Source organism: Chaetodon trifascialis, chromosome 16, assembly GCF_039877785.1.
Source record: "Chaetodon trifascialis isolate fChaTrf1 chromosome 16, fChaTrf1.hap1, whole genome shotgun sequence".
Lineage (NCBI taxonomy): Eukaryota > Metazoa > Chordata > Actinopteri > Chaetodontiformes > Chaetodontidae > Chaetodon > Chaetodon trifascialis.
The window spans coordinates 253,335-280,063 of NC_092071.1; the positions used below are offsets into that span (position 1 = coordinate 253,335).

At 44.7% G+C, this 26,729-nt stretch overlaps 1 protein-coding gene across 1 annotated transcript; it reads right to left on the reverse strand.

Moving 5' to 3' along the window:
* On the reverse strand, positions 1-26,573 carry LOC139344811 (dachshund homolog 2-like). The gene is made up of 12 exons (XM_070983194.1): positions 25,930-26,573; positions 14,188-14,297; positions 5,703-5,828; positions 5,473-5,610; positions 5,208-5,362; positions 4,439-4,583; positions 4,202-4,255; positions 3,641-3,798; positions 3,286-3,433; positions 3,015-3,140; positions 2,127-2,180; positions 1-932 (listed from the first exon to the last, which is right to left on the reverse strand). Exons 1-12 carry the CDS (start codon positions 26,505-26,507, stop codon positions 895-897), a joined length of 1,830 nt encoding a protein of 609 aa, XP_070839295.1. The 5' UTR covers positions 26,508-26,573; the 3' UTR covers positions 1-894.
* Between the last annotated feature and the right edge of the window lie 156 nt (positions 26,574-26,729).

Genomic DNA, 26,729 nt, shown 5'->3' on the forward strand with positions numbered 1-26,729 from the left:
GCTGATGAAGAATTCCACTTTAATAACAAGACAAACATGATCGACCAATCAACTGGAAGCATCTCATCCACAATGTTGCTGACCCTCTGGCCACACCCAGCCTGTGATGTCACACTGTACTAAAGTACATGAGGACATCGTTTCTGATTGGTAGCGATGGTAGCTCGTTAGGACCGAGCTCGTTAAGCACGTCACTGAGGTCATCCTGCATGATGTCAAGGTCTTACGAGGTCTGACCGCGCTCGCTAACGTTACGGCAAGAATCTCAATAAATGAGCAGTAACAGTACATCTACTACTAAATGGAGTACTACAGCAGGTAGCACCAGTGCTACGACTTCTATCAGTTCTACCAAATACAGAATGAAGTTTTCTAGCAGAAAAGAAACATTAAATACATGTTCAGGATTGACTCCACCCCCTACAGGTGGGGAATGTTAACACTGTTTTTCAGTTCATGTTCAGAACAAGTTCAGTCCTAGACCCCTGGTTCAGATCCAGCAGGGGCAGGAACAGGGATCCTCCCCTGAAGTGTTTTTAATAATCCTACAAACGAGTCCTCTCCGGCCCCAAGGTGACACCTGATGACATCACAGGTGGTCATGTGACATCTCGGCCCCTCAGGGCGTCACTGGTCTCTTTAATAATCATGATAATAACAGTAAGAAACCTTTGTTAAAAACAGGAAGCAGAGAGAGAGGTGGCTGATGGGAGTTTGAGTCCTTACTTCCTCTTTTGTTCTTTTTTTATTCATCATCATCTGTTTTTCCTTTCTTCTTGTTTCAGGAAGCTCCATCTCTTCCTCCTCCTCATCACTTCATCCCTCCATCACTTCACCCCTCCATCACTTCACCCCTCCATCACCTCACCCTCCATCACTTCATCCCTCCTGGTCTCAGAAGACGAGTGGAGGTTTGGTGGACGCTCGGTTCTCTGCACAAACAAACAGAACGTTCCATTAACTTCATTCGTTTTTTTCTTGAAGTTCAATACGTTTGCACACAAACAGTTTCTGATTCCAAACATCTGAGTTCTGGTTAACGTGGAAGAAGAAGAAGAAGAAGAAGAAGAAGAAGAAGAAGAAGAAGAAGAAGAAGAAGCAGCAGCAGCAGTCTCCTGGTCTGCAGGATTCAGGCCTCTGACCGTCAGGCTTCAGGACCTGAGCCGGACTCTTCACTCCGACACCCTCACAAAGGCTCTTCTTCCTCCACAGGCTGAGGAGGCTCAACATGGTGGCCACACCACCGGGACGGAGGACACGGTGGACACGGAGGACCTCTATACCCAGACCAACAGGATCCTCAAAGACCCCAATGACCCCGGCCTCACACTGCAGCATCTGGTCCTGCACCGACAGACTCTTTAAGATCTGCAATAAATAAGACTTGGACCCCCCCAGACCAGGTCCTGACTGTCCACCGATGGGTCAGTCTGCACGCTGTGGGAAGGCCTGAACACATCCACAAACAAACACACAAACAAACACAACGCACACAAACAAACAAACACACACACACACACACACACACACACACACACACACACACACACACACACACACAAACACACAAAAAAACAAACAAACAGCAGCACATCTGCTGTGATAAATGGATCTTATTATCATGTCGTGTGTGTGTGTGTGTGTGTGTGTGTGTGTGTGTGTAGTTCTGCTGTGTAGTTTGTGATTGTTTTTCCTTTCCTTCAATTTCACAGTGAACACACACAGAAAGGATGAAGAGGAGGAGGAAGAGGAGGTTATTTCAATCTTTCAGACACTTTATTTCTTTTCAGATTAAACTGAGATTATTTCCTGTTTAATCTGTAGAATCCGTTTGTTTTGTCTTCAAACGTCTCGACTGGACAGACGGTCGGTGGAAGGACGTCACACAGACAGCCAGAGACCAGCGTTTCCATGGCAACATGAGAGAAAGACGAGTCCTCTCACATTAAAGAAAACATGTCAGCGCCACCTGCTGCAAACCATCAAAGTCTGAGAAGAGTTCCAGGTACACAAAGTACTTGAGTATCTGCGTTGTGTACGTGAGGCTCAGTACACAAAGTACTTGAGTATCTGCGTTGTGTACGCTCAGTTGTTCTGGAGTGTTGGTTCCTTGACGTTCTGCTTACCTGCAGAGTTCTGCTGCTGTTTGTTCTCCAGTTCACTCTCAGGAGTCACTGCATCTGAGAAACAAACAAACAAACAAACAAACAAACAAACAAACAAACGCCTCGTTAGCTTTGCTGATGTACGTTCATCTGTAGGTCTGCCGTACAGACAGACACTTTGTACTTTGTTGCTGAAAAAGTACTTTTACTCAAGTAGTGTAGTACAGTCTAGATGTACTTGTACTTGAATCCCTAAATGTTACTTTACTTTTATTATTGTTTCATTGTACTTCGACTGTATTTACACAATATTTATCTTCAGTGACTCTAAAAACCAACAATGACGTAAAATGTGTTTTATTATACGTGAACCGTTGAAGTATTACATAGTATTACTGTTCTACTGTTTTCTGCGTAACACTAAAACAGTTCTTTTACATAACAAGTACTTTCTTTATACTTGAAGTACATGCTGTTGATAATACTACTACTGTATTATTCATCCTGTCATCAGGAGGAGAAAGAGGAGGAGGAGAGAAGAGAAGAGGAAAGGGAAAAGAGGAGGAGGAGAGAAGAAGAGGAAAGGGAAAAGAGGAGGAGGAGGAGAGGAGAGAAGAAGAGGAAATGGAAAAGAGGAGGAGGAGGAGAGAAGAGGAGGAACAGGAGGAGAAAGAGGAGGAGGAGAGAAGAAGAGGAAAGGGAAAAGAGGAGGAGGAGGAGGAGAGAAGAGAAGAGGAAACGGAAAAGAGGAGGAGGAGAGAAGTAGAGGAAACGGAAAAGAGGAGGAGGAGGAGAGAAGAAGAGGAAAGGGAAAAGAGGAGGAGGAGGAGGAGGAGAGAAGAAGAGGAAAGGGAAAAGAGGAGGAGGAGGAGAGAAGAGGAGGAGGAGGAGAAGAAAGAGGAGTGTCACCTGTGGGGGAGCTGGGGTGTTTGAGGGCTCTCTCCACCTGCTCTCGCCTCCTCGACTCAAAGTCCAGCGCCTCCTGCAGCTTCCTCTTCGCCTTCTTCTCCTTCTTCAGCCTCCTCTGGATGGACACTGATGGAGGACAGAGGCGTTACCGTGACGACGAAACACACTGTTACAGAGACGGAAGTACTGAAATGTCATCACCAAAATGTCTGTAGTCTCACAGTGGGACCTGTCTCACCTGTCTGTAGTCTCACAGTGGGACCTGTCTCACCTCTGGTCTGTAGTTCGGAGCTCAGCTGTCTCTGTAGCGTCTGTCGTGCGTCTCTCTCTTTGTCCAGCTCCAGCTTTAACTCTTTCCTCTCCGTCTGGTTTTGTCTGTCCTGGGATCGAGCGCTCTGGACCGCAACCTTCAGGAGACCCTGAGAACCAACAGAACGGACTGGAGTCACACCTGGACACCTGGGAGTCTGTTGCCTTCTGTTGGCTCTCTTCTACAACGTCTCTACTGTCCTCATGCTTTTGTCTCATTGTGGACTGTAAGTTGTTCTATCAGCATTACCTCTGTACGTTATCTCTACGTTAAACCTGCGTCACCGTCTGTGACGTCTCCACATGATGGTCTCTACCTGTATGTTGGTCAGTAGTGTCTCCATGGACGACAGACCCTCAGCCAACAGGAACGGAGCAAAGGCGGCGTTTGCGTGGTTGACTGACAGCGGCTGAGAGGTGAGCGAAAGCTTCTCATAGGTGGATTTATGGAGAGGGAGGGGAAACAGGCCGTCACCTGCAGGTCCAAACAGAGGACAGACACAAATCTGATGTAAAAGAAGAGACGTGAATTTGTTGCTTGTTTGTGATTTGTGTCAACATAAAACCATTGTGAGGCCATTCATCTGGTGGACCACCAGCTGGTCCTCAGCTGTTGACAAGACTGCCACCAGTGACCCACACTGATTCCATGTGTTCAACCCCCCCAGGATACGTGAGGCCTCGGCCTGATAAAGGACTCCAGTGAAGGTTGGTCTCGTGCATCACTGCTCCATCCTCCAAACAGGAATAAGATCACTGGATCACACGAGGAGCGAGGAGTGACGAAGGAGGATCATCATCATCAATAAATCAGACAGACGAGTCAAAACGCCGGCGGACACCAGAAACCATCTGCTCTCAGCCCCTCGCTGTCTCACCTTTTCCCTTCAGCACCTGTTTCACGTCGTTTTCTCTCTCTGCAGCCTCGCCGTCTGTGGAGTTCATCAAAGCACAAGTTATTTCACCTCAGGCTCCAGGAGTACTAGCTATAGTACTATAAGTCATAAATGAAGTACAGGACTGTGAGTATTTCTGCCTTCTGGGTATGCAGACACAGTCTGTGGAACCCTGAAGACACAATATGTGTGTGCATGTGTGTGTGCGCACACACTGACCGAGCTCTGGTGTGTGTGCTGGAGGAGGAGGTGATGATGAGGATGATGAAGATGCTCTGGAAGGTGATTGGCTGGTTGGTTCTTGGAGATGGAGCTCTTCATCGCTGGCGGAGGGGCAGGGGGAGGGGCTTCCTGGAGGAGACTCCTGAACAAAGAGGAATCTGAGTGTTAGCATTCGCACTTTTAGCATTAGCATGGTAAGCAGTAGTTGTTTTTTTTCTTTTTTTTTTAAACAGTAGCACTTTTACAAGCAAGACTTCACTGCAAAAGGCATTAGCATTGTTAGCATTAGTGATATTATCACTATGAGCTGTTTTTATTCTTTTTTTTAACTAGAGGTTGAGCTACACTGTTAGAATACAGAATGGTAGATTAGCACCATTACCATTAGGAGCTATCATCATTGGCAATGTTAGTATTTATTTGTCATGAGCACAAGTGCTAATGCTAACATTGTGAATGCCAATAAAGCTGCCAAATGTGCGAACGCTAACAGCAATAATATTGACGGCAACATCACTAATGTAGTCACTGATAATGCAAACAGGGCTAATTTCAAAAATGCTAATCCTAACAATGCCATTGTTAGCATTGGTAATGTTAGCCACACCACTATTAATATTAATACTGTCATCATTAGCATTGTTAACAGTAGCCTCTCTAGCATTAGCTCTGTTAGCATTCTTAATGTTAGCATTAGCACTTTTAACATTAGTGCTGCTATGATTAGTACTGTTACATTAGCACTAGAGTGCTAGCTTGCAGTCACCTTGCTCTCTTCTCTGTGAACCTGTGACACAGCGGCAATGTTCGCCAAACTGCTCAGCTGACTCATCTGGTTCATTGCCATGGCAACACTGGCAGGTGGAAGGCCCACAGGGAGGAGGGGGTGTGGCATGACCATAAAAGGAAGATCTGTCAGAGCTGAGGAGGCGGAGTCACAGACACAGAAGGATAATATAAAATGCTGAGCTGCTAAAATGCTAAGCTAACAACCAAGAAAAGGTCATCAGATCAGAGGAGCTGAGACTCACGGTTGGCCAATAGCGTGCTGTGTGGCTGCAGAGCATTGAGGTGCAGAGATGCCGAACCAGGAGGAGGCGCTACAGCTGAGGAGGGAGGAGGAGGAGAGAGGAGGCGCTGCTCCTTTTCCCAGGAGCCTTCACTGCCTCCTGGGGGCGGGGGGGAGGGGAAGAGGGGACACAGATTAAGTTCATGATGCTCTTCAGGCCCAGGTGAGACTGATGGCGATGTTGCGACTTACCTGCGTCTTCGTTCTCTGACTCAGCTCCGTTGTAAGCTCGCTGCTGATCGCTGTTGCCATGGAAACCCATCATCATCCTCATCTTTTGCAGCTTCAGAGCCTCAGCCATCGCCGCCGCCGTCAGACCTGCGGGGAGACACACCCGAGTCAAACGAGACACCTGACGTCGGTCCAGGTGAGACGCTGACCAATCACCTGACCGACCAGACACTGACCCCAGCGGGAGGCGTATGGCCACCTGATGTGTTTGGTCCGGCCCTCTGTCATCACAGAAGAAGAACCAGCGGGCCACTGGCCTGCTTACGGCTGGTCGCCTTATTTAAATGATGATTTTTTATTGGTCCAGCAACAAACTGCGTCCTGAAGAAAGCAAAGGCAGAGCAAACGTTCCTGTGTGTAAATGTTTGTGTGTAAACGTTTGTGTGTAAACGTTTGTGTGTAAATGTTTGTGTGTAAACGTTCGTGTGTGTAAACGTTCGTGTGTGTAAACGTTCGTGTGTAAAGGTTCGTGTGTGTAAACGTTCGTGTGTGTAAATGTTGATGTGTTTCAGACCTCACATGTTCCAGATGAAGGTAAATGTTTTGTGATTGATCAATTATTAATCGCGCTGGCAGCCTGAAAGTCTCCAGTGACTGTCACTGTCTCTCGACCACCTCTCTCTCCCTGCAGCCACTTGGCCCAATTAATCGCCTCCTCTAATTAATTCAATTAGTATTAACGAGGGACTCCTGCTAACGAGCGGACAGCGACCCCCCCCCACCGCCACCCCGGACCCTCCGGCTTGTTGGAAACCTCCTGATGAAGAAAAACACAGACAGACAAAGAAAGTTTTTCTCTTTTTGTTCTCGGTGTTTCCCTGCAGGAGATTCTGTTTTTGTTCTTTCAGTATTTCAGCTTTTTAAAACTGGAGCATTTAATGTCCAGAGACTTTGAAACTGGCTTCAGATCAGCTGGATGTCTCATTCTGTGTGTCCAGCGCTGACAAAGGCAGGACGAATGAGCACAGCAGAAAGACTGGAAGCAGAGGAGGAGAACAAATCCACCGTCCAACAAGCTGAACAGGATGTAAAAGTGACGGTGTCATGTCATTTATGAATATACTGCCTGACTCTCAAATACAGGTTCAGAGGACAGAAATAGAAGAAATAAACTACACAGCGTATAAGTACACAGTGTATAAGTACACAGTGTACTGTCAGCGTGCTGTTAACAGCACAGATATTCTGCTGGAGCGACAAAGTAATTATGGTCCATCATCAAACTGTCCGTTCTTAGAAAAGTCTGCATGAATCAGTCGTCTTTCCAACAGTCAACAAATCTCATGACTCAAAGCAAGGCACTTCCTGTCTGAGGCTCTCAGCTCCAAGCCCATTGGTGGATTTTGCCTCAGGACTGTACAAACATATAGTTTCATGTCTGAAAAGGTTCAGTAAAAAGAAAACTGTGATGAAGGAACGCGGCGGCTCATCGCCGTGTTTCTGACGGATCGATCAGGCTGCAGATTCCTTCACGGTTAGCTTGAGTCCGAACACGAGCTTTGACGATGAGAAGGAAAACACAAAAAACTGTCACTTTAATCATCAGTTGTGTGTTTTCAAGGAGGAAGTCAAAGTCCAGACAAAGACAAAATCACGCCAGTCTTTGGTTCTTAAACTGATGGACAAATGGAAATAAATCTGTACTTTAGGCATCAGAATAGTTTCGCTCAGCAGTCGATGACAGAAAGTTTTCAGGTGGTGAAAACAGGAAACACTCAGATGCACCAGAGCGACTTCATAATAAAGGCACACACAGCAAATGAGGACACGTCACTTTGATAAATTCAGCTTGTTTTCTGTCTAAATTGTCTCGACTGTCACTGAACGAGGCAGAAAACAAAGTGAAGGAAGAAACAGTTCGATCAGAGAATAAAACCGTTTTATTTCTCTCAGAAATTACAGAAACATTCATCACAGAAACACACTGATGGCATGTTTGTTTTAGCGCTGCTTTCCATTTCATACATGATTCTTCCTGATGCTGAAGAAGCTTTAGCCTGAACAAGACGCTGCAAGTTGTGATGATAAAACCATCCGTCACTGTCTGCTGCAGAATATTTATTTATATATGTTCTTCATATCATTTAAATGGAACTCACTGGAAGTGAGAGATCGTTTCTCCAGTTGAGGAAATGTTAGAATATTCAGAATCAGCTTTATTGGCCAAGAATGTGAACGATTACAGTTTGACTTTCTTCATTGTTCTACAGCAACATGAAGGACCACGAAGAACAAGGACAACAAAGCTGAACAAACACAGGTAAACAATACAGACTGTGTTTATTATATAAATGCTGTAAACACAAAAAGCACAGATGACCAACAACATAAATAAAAGCAGATAAGAAGTATTTCTGTTTAAGTGATACAAATAATGCTAAAGAAATATTGAATGGATGTACATGAGTGGATGATAATACCTATTTACAGAACATACATGTATACACGTCTATATGTAATCTATATGTATACATGTCTATATATAGCATATACAAGCACATATGTATATATGCAGTATAAACATGTATATGCAGTATCAACACGTCTACATGCAGCAAAAACACGTCTACATGCAGTAAAAACACGTCTACATGCAGTAAAAACACATGCAGTAAAAACACGTGCAGTAAAAACACGTGCAGTAAAAACATATGCAGTAAAAACACGTGCAGTAAAAACACGTCTACATGCAGTAAAAACACATGCAGTAAAAACATATGCAGTAAAAACACATGCAGTAAAAACACATGCAGTAAAAACATATGCAGTAAAAACACGTGCAGTAAAAACACGTCTACATGCAGTAAAAACACATGCAGTAAAAACATATGCAGTAAAAACACGTCTACATGCAGTAAAAACACGTCTACATGCAGTAAAAACACATGCAGTAAAAACACATGCAGTAAAAACATATGCAGTAAAAACACGTGCAGTAAAAACACGTCTACATGCAGTAAAAACATGCAGTAAAAACACATGCAGTAAAAACACGTCTATATGCAGTAAAAACACGTCTACATGCAGTAAAAACACATGCAATAAAAACACGTCTATATGCAGTAAAAACACGTCTACATGCAGTAAAAACACGTGCAGTAAAAACACGTCTAAATGCAGTAAAAACACGTCTACATGCTTTATCAACACGTCTACATGCAGTATCAACACGTCTACATGCAGTAAAAACATGTCTACATGCAGTAAAAACACGTCTACATGCAGTAAAAACACATGCAGTAAAAACACGTGCAGTAAAAACACGTCTACATGCAGTAAAACACGTGCAGTAAAAACACATGCAGTAAAAACACATCTACATGCAGTATCAACACGTCTACATGCAGTAAAAACACGTCTACATGCGGTAAAAACACGTCTACATGCAGTAAAAACACGTCCACATGCAGTAAAAACACGTGCAGTAAAAACACGTCTACATGCAGTAAAAACACGTCTACATGCAGTAAAAACACGTGCAGTAAAAACACGTCTACATGCAGTAAAACACGTCTACATGCAGTAAAAACACATGCAATAAAAACACGTCTACATGCAGTAAAAACACGTCTACATGCAGTAAAAACACGTCTACATGCAGTATGAACAGCGTGCGGTTTCTTTGATGAACTTCCTACGACGTTAAGATGGTTGTCTGCTGTCAGAGGGGGTGAAGGTGTGGCTGTGGGCTTATGAAGCCTGCAGTAAGACACATTCAGGTGTCCGCCAGTTGATGGTCCACTGTATGGGGGGGTTGGTTTCCTGTAGCTGGTGACATGCAGCTGTGTCCTGGCGTCTTTAAACCCCCCTCTGCTGTTCTGATCTCCTTTGTTCGTGTGTTTCTGGCCTGGTTGAACAGGATCTGTCTCCACGTCTGTAGACCTCACTGGCCAGATGAAGCAGTTTGAGTTTAGCTGTAAAGCAGGTTTACTGTTGCTGTGTCAGGTAACACGTCCTCACAAAGCGGATGTACAATGTTTTTATACAATACGTTGTAGACCGAGGTCAGGGTGGACGGATGAATGTCCAAAGATTACAACTAACCAACACTGGAGTCCGGAGTTCATGCAGAGAAATTTTTACATTGCAAAATATTTAATGGGCAGTTCTGCCTGATCATCAGTGATATCAGTGAGGTGTCTGCACAGAGTCCAGAGGACACGAACAGACAAACCAACCACAGTCTGTGGACCTGAGAGGCTGGACACCAGACCACAGAGATGTTTGTGTCCTCAGGCAGAGACTCAGCATGAATGTATGTGTGGAAAAGCCTTTGTTTTCTTTGCCTGGTTGTGACTCTGCGAACAAGACTTCACTTATACTTTATACTCAACCTTCACAACATTTTAATTAAGTGTGTATGTGTGTGTGTGTGTGTGTGTGTGTGTGTGTGTGTGTGTGTGTGTGTGTGTGTGTGTGTGTGTGTGCGCGCACAAAGTTAATCATTTTTTTGTTCCTTTGATCTCTCAGTCTCTGACCTCGGTCAGAAAATGTGGCAGTTTGAGTATTTTTAATAAAAACCTGTGTGTGTGTGTGTGTGTGTGTGTGTGTGTGTGTGTGTGTGTGTGTGTGTGTGTGTGTGTGTGCGTGTGTGTGTGTGTGTGTGTGTGTGTGTACTTTAGTGTGTGGGGGGGTTTCATTAAGCTGTCAGGTCTGTCAGGGAGGTGACGGAGGTGAAAGGTTCGGTATGTGGTTCCTCCTTTCTGTGACCACTGGAGCGTCTCTGCTGCACAGAAACATGAAAAGACTTCAGTCCTCACCTGTCGTCCTTCTTTCAGACCCAAAAGGATCCAAAGGCGCTGCAGTCATCAGTAATAAATATACAACGTCCTGTTACACTTTCAAAATAAAGCTTGCTGGGAACAGTAATAAATGTGGTTAATGTTGTGAAGGAAAGTCTAAGTCTAAGACACGGTCGCTTTGGTTAGGTCCAACCACCCCACCTTCCACCATTAGTGGACTTTTCTTGCTTTTTATGCTTCATCATTTTGCTGTCCGTCGACATAAGTTTATCAGACCACCCTGTAACTTGAAAAATGACGAAAAGGGGTCCTGATCCAGCGTCCATATGTGATGAGTTTAGAGTGAGAACAAGTTGTTTAGAAAGGCAGGAGGCTTGGTACAGTGACCTGAACAGTGACCTGACAGGAAGCAATCCTCTTTGGTGTGGAAAGAACTGAAAGAAAAGGAGTGATACCGCCTCTAAATATTGAGGTTAGTGTCTAGAAGCAGCACCGGGTCTGGAACCAAAGCCTTGGACTCCACCATCAGCTGAGCATTTCTGCGTAGGAGTTTTCCCAGGAGATCATGAAGGTTGCCTCTTGGCCACTGACTCTTGTCTCTGCTTGTGCCCTGAACAGCAGTTGAGAGTATCTTGGAGTCTCAGTGTGGGGTCCTGCAGAGGTCAACCACTTAGGACTCCATAGTTTTTGAAGAGCACCCTGTTTGGCCTGAGCCTAAGTAGCGTTTTTTTTTTGGACATCTGTGCTGGCCATGGTGCCAGTGTGAAGTAGTTTGCTGGTGATCTGGAACCAGAGCACCTGAGCCCAAAAACTGATTCAGGACATCTTGCTGAGACTTCTCTTTGTAAGTTCTCCAGAGTGAGGCATGTTCAACACCTCCAAAGACAGCTGCCTGGAGTTGTTGTGTCCAGAATATCGTCAATGTTATTTGTGGTGACCAGAGTCCAATCATGCTTGCTCAGCAGGGAGGAGAGCAGCTGACCCTGATAGTGTTGGATGATGGAAGCAACACATGGACCCAATCTTTCTGGGTGTCTTATGGAGGGTAGTTTGAAAATATGCAAAAGGTTTTTTGCTATAACCGACATAAGTAACAGCTGTGTCTGTATTCTCAGCAAGAAGTCAAATGTGTCCTCAGAGGGTGTTGGTCTCCGTCAGGGTTGATTCTGCTGGTGATTTCATGTGGGCAGAATTGAAGGCATAACCAAAGGATCACCTGCATCCTTTATTCCATAGTGGTCCAGTCCTCAGCTGTGGTCCTGGTCCCTGTGCAGTGACCCAAAAATGAGATGCGTCTCCGAGCAGCTGAAATGAGTTTCATTGGCAGGGTGTCTGGACTCCTTGTGGATGTAAGGTACAGGACCAGAACACATTAGTAGGTTTGTAACTCCCATCAGACCTGGAATTGTTGGAATGTGGACCCATACCCAGAGTGGTAGAAAAGGGATGGAGGGATACTGTACCAGGAACCACATCTTCATTACTTCATGAAGCAAACGTTCCCACTGGGACCAAAGAGATGGACTTTCCTCTCTGGTCCACATGTGCATGTAGCTCCTGGTATAACGTAGCTTTCAGTTTGAAAATCCAAAAGTTTCTGTTTAATATGTCTGCAACAAGATCCAACTCACCAAAGCTATGATTTCATGTTTGCTATAAAATGAATATTTTTATATCAACTACATGACTGCTTGTCATGAAAGGTGTCACTTACAGTGACAAAACCACAGAGCACCACCTAACCCTAACCCTAACCCTGACCCTGACCCCCCACTGTAGTTTCCCTCAACTCGATGAAGCTTCATCTTGACGCTCAGCAGCAAACAGCAGGTAGACGCAGTCAGAGAGCAGCAGGTGGACATTTAGCATTTAGCAGCTAAAGAGCAGATATTTCCCTCGGGAGCTGGAGGAGACCAGAACCAGAGCTAAAAGAGAGAGAAGACTGGACTGACCTTCATCACAAACTCGAATCCATGTCGCTAAAGATGAATCACATGGACTGCTCTGATTCACATATCTCTGACAATCTGTTTCTGTTTTCAGTCAACAAGAGAGGTACGAAGAGAGTGTGACGACAAGTAACCAATCAGAGCCAGATCTCTGACTGACATCACTGTGACGCTTCATCAGGAAGAATCGGGATCGACTTACAAACGCTCACACATTTCTGTGATCTTCTTAAGCAGCTTTTCTTTCCAGCGTTTTGAAGACGACATGAAATTCTTGACACTTGTCGCCCATAGGAACACACACGCACGCACGCGTGCGCACACACACACACACGCATGTGCGCGCGCGCACACACACACACACACACACACACACTCACGAGTGCTTCAGGTCAGACTCCAATCTGTCAGTCATTTTGACATCTACTAATTAAGCGTGCTAATTATAGCTCTAATCACACACACACACACACACACACACACACACACACACACACACACACACACACACACAGTGTGTGTGACGGCAGACAGAAACCTGCAGCTATGTTGAATTAAATCATATCGATCTTATTGATTCAGTGAATAAACAGGAGTCCGAGCTGCCTGACAGGCTGAATTCAGGGTAAATCTCATCCCTTTTGTAGAAACATGAAGGCACAATAAACTGCAGTAATCCTGCAGTACCATGTCGTATACTCGTATCGTCGGCGTCACTGTGCTGTGACGTTTGGTTCCATCCCTTTGGAGATAAGAGGAAATCATGCGGAAACCTCGTTCATAAACGCGCTTTGTCGACTGACCTTCATCGATCAATGTCCTGACAGACAACACGTCTGTGAGCTGATTTTATTTGGTCTGACGACCTCCTCAGACTTTGGAGGGTCCGTCTGCTGGTCCAGAGTCAACAAGAAGAAACGCAGACAAACACTCCGTGACTTCCTGTTTTTGAACCAATCGCCGACATATCTGATGGCAGCGTCTAACCTGTGACGGTTCTTCTCCCGTAAACGCTACAGACACAAACATGACGTCAGTGTCTTCAGTACAGACTCAGGACACTCAGTAAAGTCATCTTTGAGTATAACTTGTACTTTTTGAGTATGTTTCATGCTAACCTTTAGCCTCTAAGCTGTGGTCTGCCTGTGGATACAGAGCGGTGCAGCTCACCATAGCAACCAGTGACTCAGCAGTCGCGGGGCAGAAATGGGCAAAGCTGACTTTAATTGGCTAATGACTCTCAACAGACTGCTGTGATTGGTCAATGGCTCTCGACCGACTGTTAAACCCTGCTAAAAGCTAGTATGTGAGAAGTTCACAGCAGGCCAATCACAACAGACTTCTGACCATGTTTGTTTGTTTGTTGTTCAGACATGAAGGCGTCACATGACCCTCACATGACCTCCCCTCTGAGGTTAGCCCAGGAGCTGCTGACAACATTAACGATGACTGCGATGATACTATAATACTTACATGGCATATTAGTACTCATACCACTGCCTGAAGTAGTACAGCAGCCATAAATACTATCACCCTCATAGTACTAGAAGTACTAAAATCTAATCACAGATTCCTTCTCTCTGAAAATCTTCTTCTTCTTCTTCTTCTGTGGTTTTATTTAACTTTGGGGCACAACAGTCCTAAAACTCCTGCTTGTGTGTGCATGTGTGTGCATGTGTGTGCGTGTGTGTGCGTGTGTGTGTGTGTGTGTGTGTGGGGGGGGGGGGTAGGGTTAGGTTTGTCTGTTTGACTCACCTGTTTGAGACAGCAGGGCGGGGCTTATCAGGCCATGTTGGAGGAGTCTGGAGCCATCGGTCATCGGGGCCAGGGCGAGGGTCCGCTTCGGAGGACGACCTGGTCGAGAGCTGGAGGAGGGACAGAGCATTAGAAACACGACGGGGGGTCCTTTAAAGACAGCCACTGACCACCTGAAGGAGTTAAAATGGATTCCACCGTAAACTGAGAGCCATCAATAATTCATCAATACTGGCCTTTCTCCTCGTCTCCGCTCAGCATTAATATTCCAGGTTAATCTCATGTTTTAACTTCATGAATTAATCTGTTTCATCTCCTCGCTCGCTCTCCGCTAAAGGCCTTTCATATTCAATGCCGATCGTCCATGGGGACAACTTTAAGAGACGCGCTGTTCGTCAGAGACGCCGAGAAGACGAGTTTGAGAGAGAAGCTGCTGAAACGTGTTAAAGACACGAGACAAAAACTGGAAATCAGGACAGGAGTTAAAGTTAAAGCAGAGAAAAAGAAGAAAGAAATCAGATGAAACAAAACATTTTTCAAAATAATTTATTCAACATGTGAAATACAATCAAAGGAAACAGGAAGAGCTGAACTGGTCAACCAGTAAAACCAGCATTTGGTCTCTGGATTATTTTGTTTCATGTGCAAATAAATATTCAGTCAATAAATACTAATAAAAATAAATCTATGCAACAGTGACAACAAAATAAATAATGTATTGATAATGTCTTAAGTACAACAATCGATCGATCAATCAGTTTTAAACGTGAAGCTTTACTTTCTGAGAAATTACAACAAACATTATTTTATACAACAACAACAATAAACTTTATCTGGACTGCACTGAGGCACATAGACATACACACACAGAGTCTTGGGGGTATACACAGGTCAGTGTTTGATTGACAGGTCTGAGAAACACACACACACACAGTAAATTAAATTCCTCAGTAACACGTGTGTGTGTGTGTGTGTGGGGTGGGGCACTTAATTAAATTCGGACAAGAATGTAGCGCACACACACACACTCTCGTGAATGGTCATAGTTCAGACACACTGCTCCCAGTTTGACCAGTGAAACCAGTTCAATGAACACACATACACACTGAATGTGTGTGTATGTATTGTGAGGTAAAGAAAATAACAGACTGAGGGTGGACGGTGGACATGTCTTTTATTTACTGAACCTGATCACTAATCATGATATTGATCAGGTGGTGTCACCTGGCCTGGTTATTACATCATCATTATTATTATCTATTAGTGTCAACCACAACAAAATGAACCAGCAATGACAAACAACAAATGTTGAATGTTTTGTTTGTTTGCATGTTTTTTGTTGCAGCTTCTCATGTTGGAGGATTCGCTGCTTGTTTTGATCAAATATGATAATCAATAAATCATTTTGTGGTTTCGGTCGATAAATAATCTGCAGATTATTCAGTGAAGAAAATGATCCCAGCAGCACATTAGCATGTTAGCTGCTTGTTAGCGTTCCTCCAGGATGATGCGTTCAGGTGCAACGCGACTTTATTCACCACCACTTTATTCACCTGTCTCCGTCACCCTGCTGCCTGAATCCGATTGGCTGAGGGAGACAAACAGCAGGTGGAGGTGATCCTCCGGCCATTGAACCACCACAGAAGAAGAGACAGGGCGAGGCGGCGTCATTCAAAGAGCTGCAGTCAAAGGTCAGATGGTGAAAACACGTTGGAGATTAGACATTTCGTGTTCCTGTGAGGAAGGTTACAGCCTCCTCATCCTCCTCACACACACCTGATGTTTCCAGAGACGAGTGACGGTCACATGATGAACGCACACCATCAGTGTACTGATGAAAACAGGTGGGTGAAAACTCACCTGCTGCAGAGAGAAGCTGCACCTGTTATTACCGGTGTTAGAGAGGTCACACACACACACACACACACACACACACACACACACACAGCCTGACAGTACAGTCGAGATCAAGTCATGATTAGTGGTTGACTCCTCTGTGTGTGTGTGTGTGTGTGTGTGTGTGTGTGTGTGTGTGTGTGTGTGTGTGTGTGTGTGTGTGTGTGTGACCTCTCTAACACCAGCTTCTCTCTCACCAATAAATTGTGAACACAATATGATCGCCCTTGACAACGTCTGATTTACTGCACAGCTTCAAAGTGTCTGTGTGTGTGTGTGTGTGTGTGTGTGTGTCTGTCTGTCTGTCTGTCTGTCTGTCTGTCTGTCTCATACCTCTGAGTACTATATCTGAATTGTGGACACTGAGGACATGTCTGCTTGTGAGGACATGTCTACCTGTAAGGACAGGGTGAGGACATGTCTGCCTGTGAGGACATGTTTAGTCGTCCTCATCCTGTCTGATGTCTGGACGTTTCACATTTGTCTTCCTCGTACCACCAGCGTCTAGTTTCATGCTGTTGAGACAAAACCAGCTTGTTTTGTCCTTTTTGTCAAACTTATTCATAACAGATTTCTCTTCATATCTGATGAAAATGCAGGTTAAAGGTTGAAGATGCAGCTTTGAGGCCTCATGGTGTCAGTTTAATATGTGCAGATTCATTCATCGGTGATGTGAAGACCAAACAAACATAGCCAGCTGAGTTAGCTGCTCAAGCTAAAGCTGCGTACGGGCTGTTTCTGAACGCAAAGCGTCTTTAGCCCGCTCGCTCATTGCAGACTAAAGCTCTGACTGCTGGTTTAAAGAAACCTCCAATCTCGATCAGTTTGTACTCGGTCCACCCAACCTGTGGGTTTGGAGGGAGGGGCTTAGCAGAGTGATGTGAGGCAGGAGGTTTTGTATCGTGTCCAGTTGTTGCCTCCTACATCCTCAAGCTGGTGAAGGACAGACCTCTCCTCTGGAAAGCATCAGGATCTGAGGGATCTCTGGGACCAGCTAAAATCTACTCAGCATGTGGATCACCCTCTGAGAACCTGCCCCCACTCTGAGACCACACCACCAAAGTCTGTGTTTTCCCTAGAATTTTTTTCAGGCCCGGTGGCACCCACCGAAAAACCCTAAAGAGACGAGATGTGTGGGGTGGTGTATTGGCGCAGTGGGATTAAGTCTGGTGGCACAGCAAGCAGTCTGCAATTCTGCAATTATTATCCATCCATCCATTTTCTATGCCGCTTATCCCTTTCGGGGTCGCGGGGGGGCCGGAGCCTATCTTGGCTGTCAACGGGCGGGAGGCGGGGTACACCCTGGACAGTCGATCACATACAACCATTCACACTCACACCTAGGGGCAATTTTACAGTCACCAGTTAACCTAATGAGCATGTTTCTGGTCTGTGGGAGGAAGCCGGAGAGAAGCCACGCATGCACAGGAAGAACATGCAAACTTCACACAGAAAGGCCCGACCCGGGGATCGAACCTGCAACCTTCTTGCTGTGAGGCACGCGCACTACCAGCTGCGCCAACGTGCAGCCCTGCAATTATTATATTTGCATTCAAATTTTTTGTTCACCCAGACTGTATTAACGATCACAAGGAGAGGGTTACTTAATAAGGTGCATTTATTGCACACAAATGGAACATGCTTGATTACCTCATTGGCATTTCAACCACACAGTGTGCAATGTTCTGTGCTGCACTTGATTTTTCTCGGTTTAGAGAAGAACTTCACCAAGGCTTTGTGGTAGGGGTATTTCCTACACATAACTGAGATTCAGTTATCAGTTATAAAAAAATTTAAACATTTAACAAACTTTAAACATGGAAGTTTTGTATTCGTTTTATTCTAACAGAGTTACATACATTTGACAATGCCTGGTGGAAAACTAGCCTATTGTCTGTTATTTTCATCATTATTGCTTACCAAAAAAAAAGAAGCTCAATCAGAACAAAAATATAAGCTAAACAACAAATTGGAAACTTACCATGGGGAGTGTGGTACAACCAAGGGCTGTATTTATGGTTATTAAGCCATTCAGGATGTATTTTTTTTTGGCTGGGTTACCAGGACCGGGCTCACAGCCACCCGTCGGACGGGGGTTGGCAGTCGGAGCGGGGTCACCTGTCGGATCGTGGCCGGCCGTCGGAGCGGGGACCTGCACCTGTCTTTTTTTTTTTGAGTTGCCTCTGTTACTCTCCCTTCATCTATTTTCCTTGGCTCCGGAGTCTGGCAGAAAAACTTCTTTATCTGAAGTTGTCTGTGACCCGCAATATTTTTTCTTTTCTTCTGTGGCGCCATAATTGGCTAGCTACAAATCATCATCCCATAAAATATGCCCGCGCTCTCAGCAGCGGTACTCGCATTGTTACTACGCAACAAAGCAGGTTGACTCACATTGCGCTGCACGGAGGCGCTCCTAAATGTAAATGATTATTGATTCATGAATGAATGGATAGGTGGCTTATTTTTGGCATGCTGATTTTTTTTTTTGGCCGGGGGGGGGGGGCGCCAGGCCTGTACAATGGTAGAGGCATCAGCACCTGGACTAAATGACATACCCCACATGGTCCAGAAGACTGGCCCCATGGTGCTGAACCCACCTTCGATCTCACTGGCATGGAGCAGAGCTGTAACCACCTTCATCCCAAAAGAAAAACATTCCCAGACCATCACCTACTTCAGAAGGAAGAGCTTCTTCATGGTGGTGGCAAGAGTCATCATCAGCTACCTCCTATATAACAACGCGCCTGACACCAGTGGGTGGAAGGCTGGGCTACCAGGATTCCCCACCTGCGTCGAACACTCCGCCATCATCTGGGAGTAAACTTAGACAGCCAAGCGTGACAAATCACATCTCCACATAGTTTGACTCGATGCTTGGGTGGGGACCAGCTGCAAAGAGTTGATAGTCTCAGAAATGACAAGAATGAAAGACGAGACCTACAAGATCAGAGCTAACCAACGGCAACAACGGAGGTGGACAAACCGGGAAGCAGTCATCATCAGGGACAAAACGTAGACTAGGATGTGACAAATCCCAGAAACAAAAATGAGATTCCTCATTAGGTTCCAGAAATGTAGAATTCTAATTTGGCTCGGACGTGACCTTCCACACCAACCACACTGCGGCAGTGGTGGAGGTCTGGCCAGCAGCGATCCAGCAATACAGGTCATTAGCTCATACTTTGTTACAGTGCTTCGTGTCCTTTTGGGATAAGCTGTGTGATGATACTCTGCATTATGTTACGTTACGCTGTGTTACGTTGTTATATTATATGACCGTACCTTACGTTACTTTTCCCTATGTTACTTTAAGATATGTTATCTTAAGGGTTACATTACATTAGCCTATGTTATGCTACCTTACCTTACATTACCTCACTATACTTTACCTGCCATTACCTTACATTATGCTACAATGTTACCTTACATTTACTTTGTATTACCTTATTGTTACGTTACGTTACCTTATGTCACGTTATCTTATGTTACATTACCTTATGGTACGTTATCTTATGTTAGGTTACCTTGTGTTACGTTACCATACCTGCCATTGTACTTGGTCTCATTTCAGGTTACATCATGTTACATTATAATATATGATGTCAAGTAATGTTATGTTGTTACGTTATGCTATGTAATTTTATACTGAGTCACTTTAGGTTAGAATCTAACATTTTATATGTTTATATCATGTTGTTACATAATGATGCATTCAGCCAGAATTACAATGTCTCCTTATATTTACATTTCTACTCCTGTCCCATAATTACACACACACACACACACACACACACACACACACACACACACACACACACACACACACACACACACACACACACACACACACAGCCTTTCTTTTTTAATTCCATAATTAGCTGAGGCTCATTTACATAATTTACTCATGAGAGAAAAACATGTGGTTCAGCAGTAATCTGCCTAAACGTGATTAAACACTCACAGAGTTAATACACACCTGAAGGCAACATGTTCATTTCAAGTGACAAAAAGAGAGAGAGGGAGAGAGAGAGAGAGAGAGAGAGAGAGAGAGAGAGTGTGTGTGTGTGTGTGTGTGTGTGTGTGTGTGTGTGTGTGTGTGTGTGTGTGAACAGTTAGAGTAAAGAGAAGCACCACACGACATCGATCAAGCAGAAGCTGTGTTGTACTACATGTGATGCAGATCGTGACAAATCCATCTGAACACCTCCAGAACCTGAACACCTCCAGAACCTGAACACCTCCAGGACCTGAACACCTCCAGGACCTGGACACCTAGTGTGTGTGTGTGTGTGTGTGTGTGTGTGCGGTGTCTGTAACCCCTGCTCCTCCCCCTCCTCCCCTCCACCACACTTGATGTAGTTGACCAATCACGTGCGGCTTGAACGGGAAAAAAAGGTCAAGAAGAAAACAAGCAAACCCAAAGTGGCTCGCTCTGATCGTTCACTTCAGAGAGCGGCTCTAAGAGCCATCACTACTGACTAGCATCATCTTCATCAACTGTCTTTCTCTCCTTAGAGAAATATCTGAACAAGCTCATCTGAAAATGCAGTCACAGTTACAGTTTCATCATGGCGTGAAGATATTAGCTTAATGCTATCAATGAGTTTACTCACGTTAGCGACACTGAGTTGGCACCGGGCCCAATTAACTTAAGCTACCGGTATGTTACGTAACGTTAGCTGGCCATCAGTATTTTGCAAAGAGCTAAGAAGTCTACCTTTTCTCCGGTAAGTCGCTGCCCTATTTTCCAAGACGACCATAGACATAATGTCTATGAAGACGACACTCCTCTGACTCTGACCTGGTGCCTGGGTGCTTGACGTGACGTCACTTCTAAGGCCGCGCTCTCGCAAGTGATTAACGTCAGACTCTGCTGTGAAGGTGGAGACATGCGGCGGTGGTGTATTTCAGACAATAAAAATTAAAACAAAGAAAGAAATTTGAAGGAGCGACGGCTAGGATTTAGGAATGGCGGTGCGCCACTCCTAAATGAATGTAGAGGAAACACTGTCACTGGATGTAAAACATAAAACAGCACAAACCCTCCACAACAAAACCAGCTCAAAGCTCTACTTCATCACAGTCATCATCGCAGTGATGATATAACGTCTGACCTCACTAGGTCGTCCCCTCAGCGTGACATGAGCCAGATGTTGTTGTCTTTAGATGCATATGAACCACAGACAGACGAATGAAACTGAAAACACACCACCACAGAAGAAGACAGGAAGTTCAATTCAATATTCCTTTATTCGTCCCTCGAGGGGAAATTCCGAATCTACAGAAGCCTGGATGTGACGGTCCGGGGTGTCGACCAGCAGCAGGTGTGAACTGACAATGTGGAGATACAAGCTTATTCCAGAGAGCTATGAGGTAATTTCACCTGAAGACCCAATCATCAAAGATCTGTGATCACCTGACCAGGTGGGACACAAAACAGAGTCTCACGTGAGTCAGTCCACAGTGAAAATATCACATGATGAGGATTCATGATTCATACTGCGGTGTGTGTGTATGTGTGTGTGTGTGTGTGTGTGTGTGTGTGTGTGTGCGTGCGTGCCTCAAGCTTTGCTGCTGGCAACAATTTTGTCCATATGGCATGTGCGCACACACACACACACACACACACACACACACACACACACAGTTTCTGTCTTATTACGATGAATTTCTCACATATTTTCGTTGTGACTCCTCTGCTGTCAGTTTCTTCACATCACAGGTGTCAAACTATTCCACAAAGGGCCGAATGGCTGAAGGTTTTCTTTCCAACCAAGCAGCAGCACACCAGACTTGACTCATTTCATCAGCTGATCTCAGTCTTCAGACAGCTGATTGGTCGACTGCGTGCTCTTGATTGGTTGAAGGAAAAACCTGCAGCCACACGGCCGTTTGTGGAATAGTTTGACATGCCTGCTTTACATTTATATAGATGTGTGTGTGTGTGTGTGTGTGTGTGTGTGTGTGTGTGTGACTCTTTAATCGTTGTATTGCTTTTTTATGACTATTTTACTTTAGTTGTATTACTACTGTATACTGTTACATTGTTGTATTTCATTGTTGTTGTTACATTGTTGTATTTCATTGTTGTTGTTACATTGTATTTCATTGTTGTTGTTACATTGTTGCATTTTGTTATTGTTGCTGTTACATTGTTGTATTTTCTTGTTGTTGTTACATTGTTGTATTTTCTTGTTGTTGTTGTTACATTGTTGTATTTGATTGTTGTTGTTTTTTGACGTCTCAAGTGCTTTTAATACCATCCAACCTCTGATTCTGAGGGGTAAGCTTGGGGAGACGGGAGTGGATCCTATTCTGGTCTCCTTGATTTACAAATATTTGACAGAGCGACCACAGTATGTTAGACTGGGTGATTGTGTCTCCAGGACTTTGGTGAGCAGCACTGGGGCCTCACAGGGAACGGTGTCATCTCCATTCCTCTTCTACCCTTTACACTGATGACTTTGCCTACAAGTCTGCATCGTGTCACATTCAGAAATATTCTGATGATACAGAGGTTGTGTATAAGGGGAGGCTGAAGGGGAATACAGGGGACTCATCACTGCATTCACTGACTGGAGCAAGAGGAATGGTCTAATTTTGAACACATCAGAGACCAAGGAGATGATTGTGGACTTTGGCAGGAAGGAACTCCTCCGTCTGCCTGTCACAATTGTAGATGTAGAGGTCATTGAGATTGTTCAGTCTTATAGATATCTAGGAGTGCACCTTGACAGCAAACTGGACTGGTCTGTACACTTGAGTGTGCTGTCCAAAAAAGGACAGAACAGACATTTCTTTCTAAGGAAACTAAAGTCTTTTGATGTATGTGATGAAATGCTGCACATTTTTACCAGTCTGTGGTAACTAGTGTTCTCCTCTGTGGCGCTGTCTGTTGGGGGAACAGTATGACTGTTAGCAGTGTTGGGGCTAGTTACTCAAAAAAGTAATGTATTACATATTACATATTCTCTCAAAAATAGTAATGTCTTACTTTACTTTATTACTCCCTGGAGAAAGTAACTAGTTATATTACTAGTTACATTTTTTTTCTTAATTACTTTATAATTACTCCCCCCCGGCTATCAGTATTTTGCCGATTATCTTTCGAAAAGACAGCGATTCGACGGTAGAAAGAGGTAACATTTCTTCTACTACGTACAAGGCAACAAGCTTATTTATCTCGGATTTTGATGTTGGTAGTACTTTATGTTCAAATGAAAGTTTTTGCTGCTTGCGGGGCTGCTTGTTCATGTCACTCCGTCGCTTCGCAACGAGCTTGATGTGTCTGTGCTGTCGCTCACACCCAACACTGACTGTTAGAGACAGTGACAGGCTGGAGACGCTGATCAGTAGGTGTGCCTCTGTGATGGTGGGAGGGTGCAATCAGTGGGCTCCACGGTGGAAAGAAGGATGAGCATGAGACTCTGGAAGCTCAGAAGCAGCCGCAGTAACAGGCTGCTTCAGGAAATCATTCGTTCCTGCTGCCATAAGACTGTATAACAGCTCCTGTTGAACTGAGCACATCATTAATTCATTACTTTATCATCTTACTTACTATTTTATTGGTAACGTGTGTTTATCTGTTTTTATCTGTTCATATGTGCTTCTGGACACCCGAATTTCCCCTCATGGGAATGAATAAAGTATCTATCTATCTATCTATCTATCTATCTATCTATCTATCTATCTATCTATCTATCTATCTATCTATCTATCTATCTATCTTGTTGTTCCATTGTTGTATTTCATTGTTGTTGTTGTTGTTGTGTCTTTTGACAGAAGTCTGTGTTGAAGCTCAAACCAGCGTGTCGTTCTTCAGCGGGTCCTCACTGTTTTCCACGCCGTTGTGTCGTTTCCTCGACAGCTGACGTGATTTTCAGCTCTTTGTCTTTCTGAAGTGTCTTCTGTCTCACAGCTCGGGACGATGCCATTGGCTGCTTGTCCTCAGGTATTCGCGGTGCAGCTCGTTGAGGTTCATGTCTTCAGTGTTCTGGTTGAGGGATCCGTCTTCTTCCTCTTCTGTGCTTCTGTCTGTTCCAGCAGCCTTCGTGTGGTTTTGGTGAACAGAACGTTAAGACCTGCAGGCTGAGTCCGCCCGTCGCGGTGTCGGCGCTGGCCTGACCAGTAGAGGGCGGTCAGCGCGCAGGCCAGGCTGGGTGGACGAGGGCCTCTGACCCTGCAGAGCTCTGAGAGCTGATGGTCGTCCTGAACGTCCCTTGCCATCAACTCGTAGACTGCGAGCAGAGACCAGGATCAGGACTGAACTACAGGGAGCGTTTTACTCAGACTTCGTGGGGGCTCAGCCTCTCAGACCGCCACACGCTGGGTACAGGTGAGCAGTAAATGATCCACCACTGGTTCTTGGTCAAGTTACACCTTTGATCTGACCTGCTGCGTTTTATTCACCCTGAACAAAAAGCAAAAGAAATCAGGACAAAGCAAAAGAACCGACTGATGTTCCTGCAGGTCTGAGAGACAAAACCTGAATGAACCAGTTCGGTCCTGGTCCTGGTCCTGACCTCTGCTGTCATTGTTTCCACACCAGTGAGATCAATGCAGTCTGATCGAAGCGCCAAGTATTGATCCTGTTGATTGTTTGAGCAAATTTTAAAGCAAAAACATCCAAACGTGAACGAACCGGAGCTCTCAGACTGTTTTTACTCTTTTATTGACGACACGATTGATCAGTGAGTGGAGAAATAAGCACAGTATGTGTGGATGTTTCCATTTTTCTCTGATGGTTTTGAATCAGAAGTCTGTCGCACGCAAACGTCTTCACATGGTTTTATTTCAGGTTTTATTTCAGTTTGTGGATGTGAAAGTGATTCTGGTTAAATTAAACTCGGACACTTTAAAGCTTTGATCAGGACTGATCTCAATCTTCAATAACAGAACTATTTGTCTTTAATTAGGATGTCAGTGATGATCAGGCGTTTATTGTTGCTGCAGTTATTACATTGGTTGTTTTAATCTTTAATTAATCAGCAAATATTTTGATAATTGATCAGCTGTTTCCAGCAGAGAGCAGCTTTGTGTGTGGGACGTCCTGTTTCCTCTCAGTGAACTGAAATATTTCAAGCATTTTTCACTATTTTCTGACATTTTCAGACAAAATAATTCATTGGTTCCTTGAGGACATAATGACCAGATTAATCAATGATGAAAATAATTGTTTGTTGCTGCCTGAGAACAACATGAAGCAGAGAAAAGCAGAAATGTCCACATTTAATGAAACATTTGTCATCACAAACTGAATGTAAGCCTTTCAACATCAGCGCTTCTTATTTTACTGAAGTTCTGGAGGTGCTGGATGTGAATTTACCCTCAGAGATCAATAAAAGAGCATGATCAATGAAAGATCATCACTTTTGTTATTTTCTTTGGATCCATGAATCGTTTCAGTTTGTATCAAACAGATCAATGGATATGAGAGCTGATGTTATACAGTAAAAACACCTTTCTGTGTCTTTATATTTATATTTCATTTAATTAAAAAGTTAAATAAAAAGACATTTAAACTAAAATAATTGAAGAGAAAGTGAAGGATTCAGATCTTTACATTTAAAATCATTGAAATCTAAAAAATCTGACTGAAAATCTCATTGATTGATATTGATTTTTATTTTGACTCATCTCAGTCAAAATCAGCTCCTATATTAATGTAGAAAATGTGTTTTTAATCTGATTAAACAGACAAGATGTTTCTGATATTTCCAACAACAATAATGATAATAATAATAATAATAATAACAGCTTCCTGTTTTTTAATATTTCTATTTCAGTCACTCTCAGTCACTTCAAGCTTACTGAAACTTTCCGGACCTCCGTGAGAAAACAGCCCACCTGGCGTTGGTGCAGTCCCGGAACAGCGTCTCGAAGTCGGCCCTGGTGATGAGCTTGCAGCGGTTGACTCCGGGCTGGATGGCGCCGAGCCCCCGCAGGACACGCACCTGCTCCACGGTGCAGACCACCGGGCTGATGTCCAGCCGCTTCAGCTTGGTGTAGACGGTGTGCAGTCCGCCCACCAGGTGCTTCAGGAATAACTCGAACACCTGCGGGAGGCATATCAGCTCCACGCCGTTCACCGTGAACGACGCCACCTTCACGCCGTGAACTTCCACCATCTTACACTCGGTGTGCGGAGGAGCGGCGCCGCCTCCGCCGCTCGCTCCGTTCACATTGACTGGGACTCTGCCGCTCCCGCCGCTCACGAAAACTCCGGCCAAGCGAGCGGCAGGGAGGCGCGGGGAGCCGGCCGGGTTGGGAGCGCTGTAAGGCGGGTCGGAGTGGAAGAGGGATTCGGTGGGCGGGGTGGAGGTCCGGGACAGAGGGGTGCTGGAGGAGCCCGCCATGTTAGAGTAGAAAACAGAGAAGAAGAGTGTGTTTATTCTCCTTTTCTCTTCTTTTTCTTCTCTTTTCATCTGTAATTTTCCCGCCGTCCGACTCTCTCTGTTCCCGTCACTAGAAGTAACGAAGCTCCGCTCTCTCTCTTTGACTCTGTCCTGCTGTCTGTGAAGGTCTCTCGACCGCTCTCTCTCTCTGCGCTCCACCTGCCTCTCTTTACCTCCCACTCACTGTCTGTCTGTCTGTCTCTGTCTCTCTGTCTCTCGACCGCTCTCTCTCTGTCCCATAAGGAGCCAATC

What these genes read in the sequence shown, in the direction of transcription:
- LOC139344811 (XM_070983194.1), bottom strand. Translation starts at nt 26,507, where the DNA reads ATGAAAAGAGAAGAAAAAGAAGAGAAAAGGAGAATAAACACACTCTTC. An exon ending in CAGCACGCTATTGGCCAACC is followed by an intron (nt 5,363 to 5,472) that starts GTGAGTCTCAGC and finishes CCGCCTCCTCAG; the next exon opens with CTCTGACAGATCTTCCTTTT. An exon ending in CTCCGAACTACAGACCAGAG is followed by an intron (nt 3,141 to 3,285) that starts GTGAGACAGGTC and finishes GTCCTCCATCAG; the next exon opens with TGTCCATCCAGAGGAGGCTG.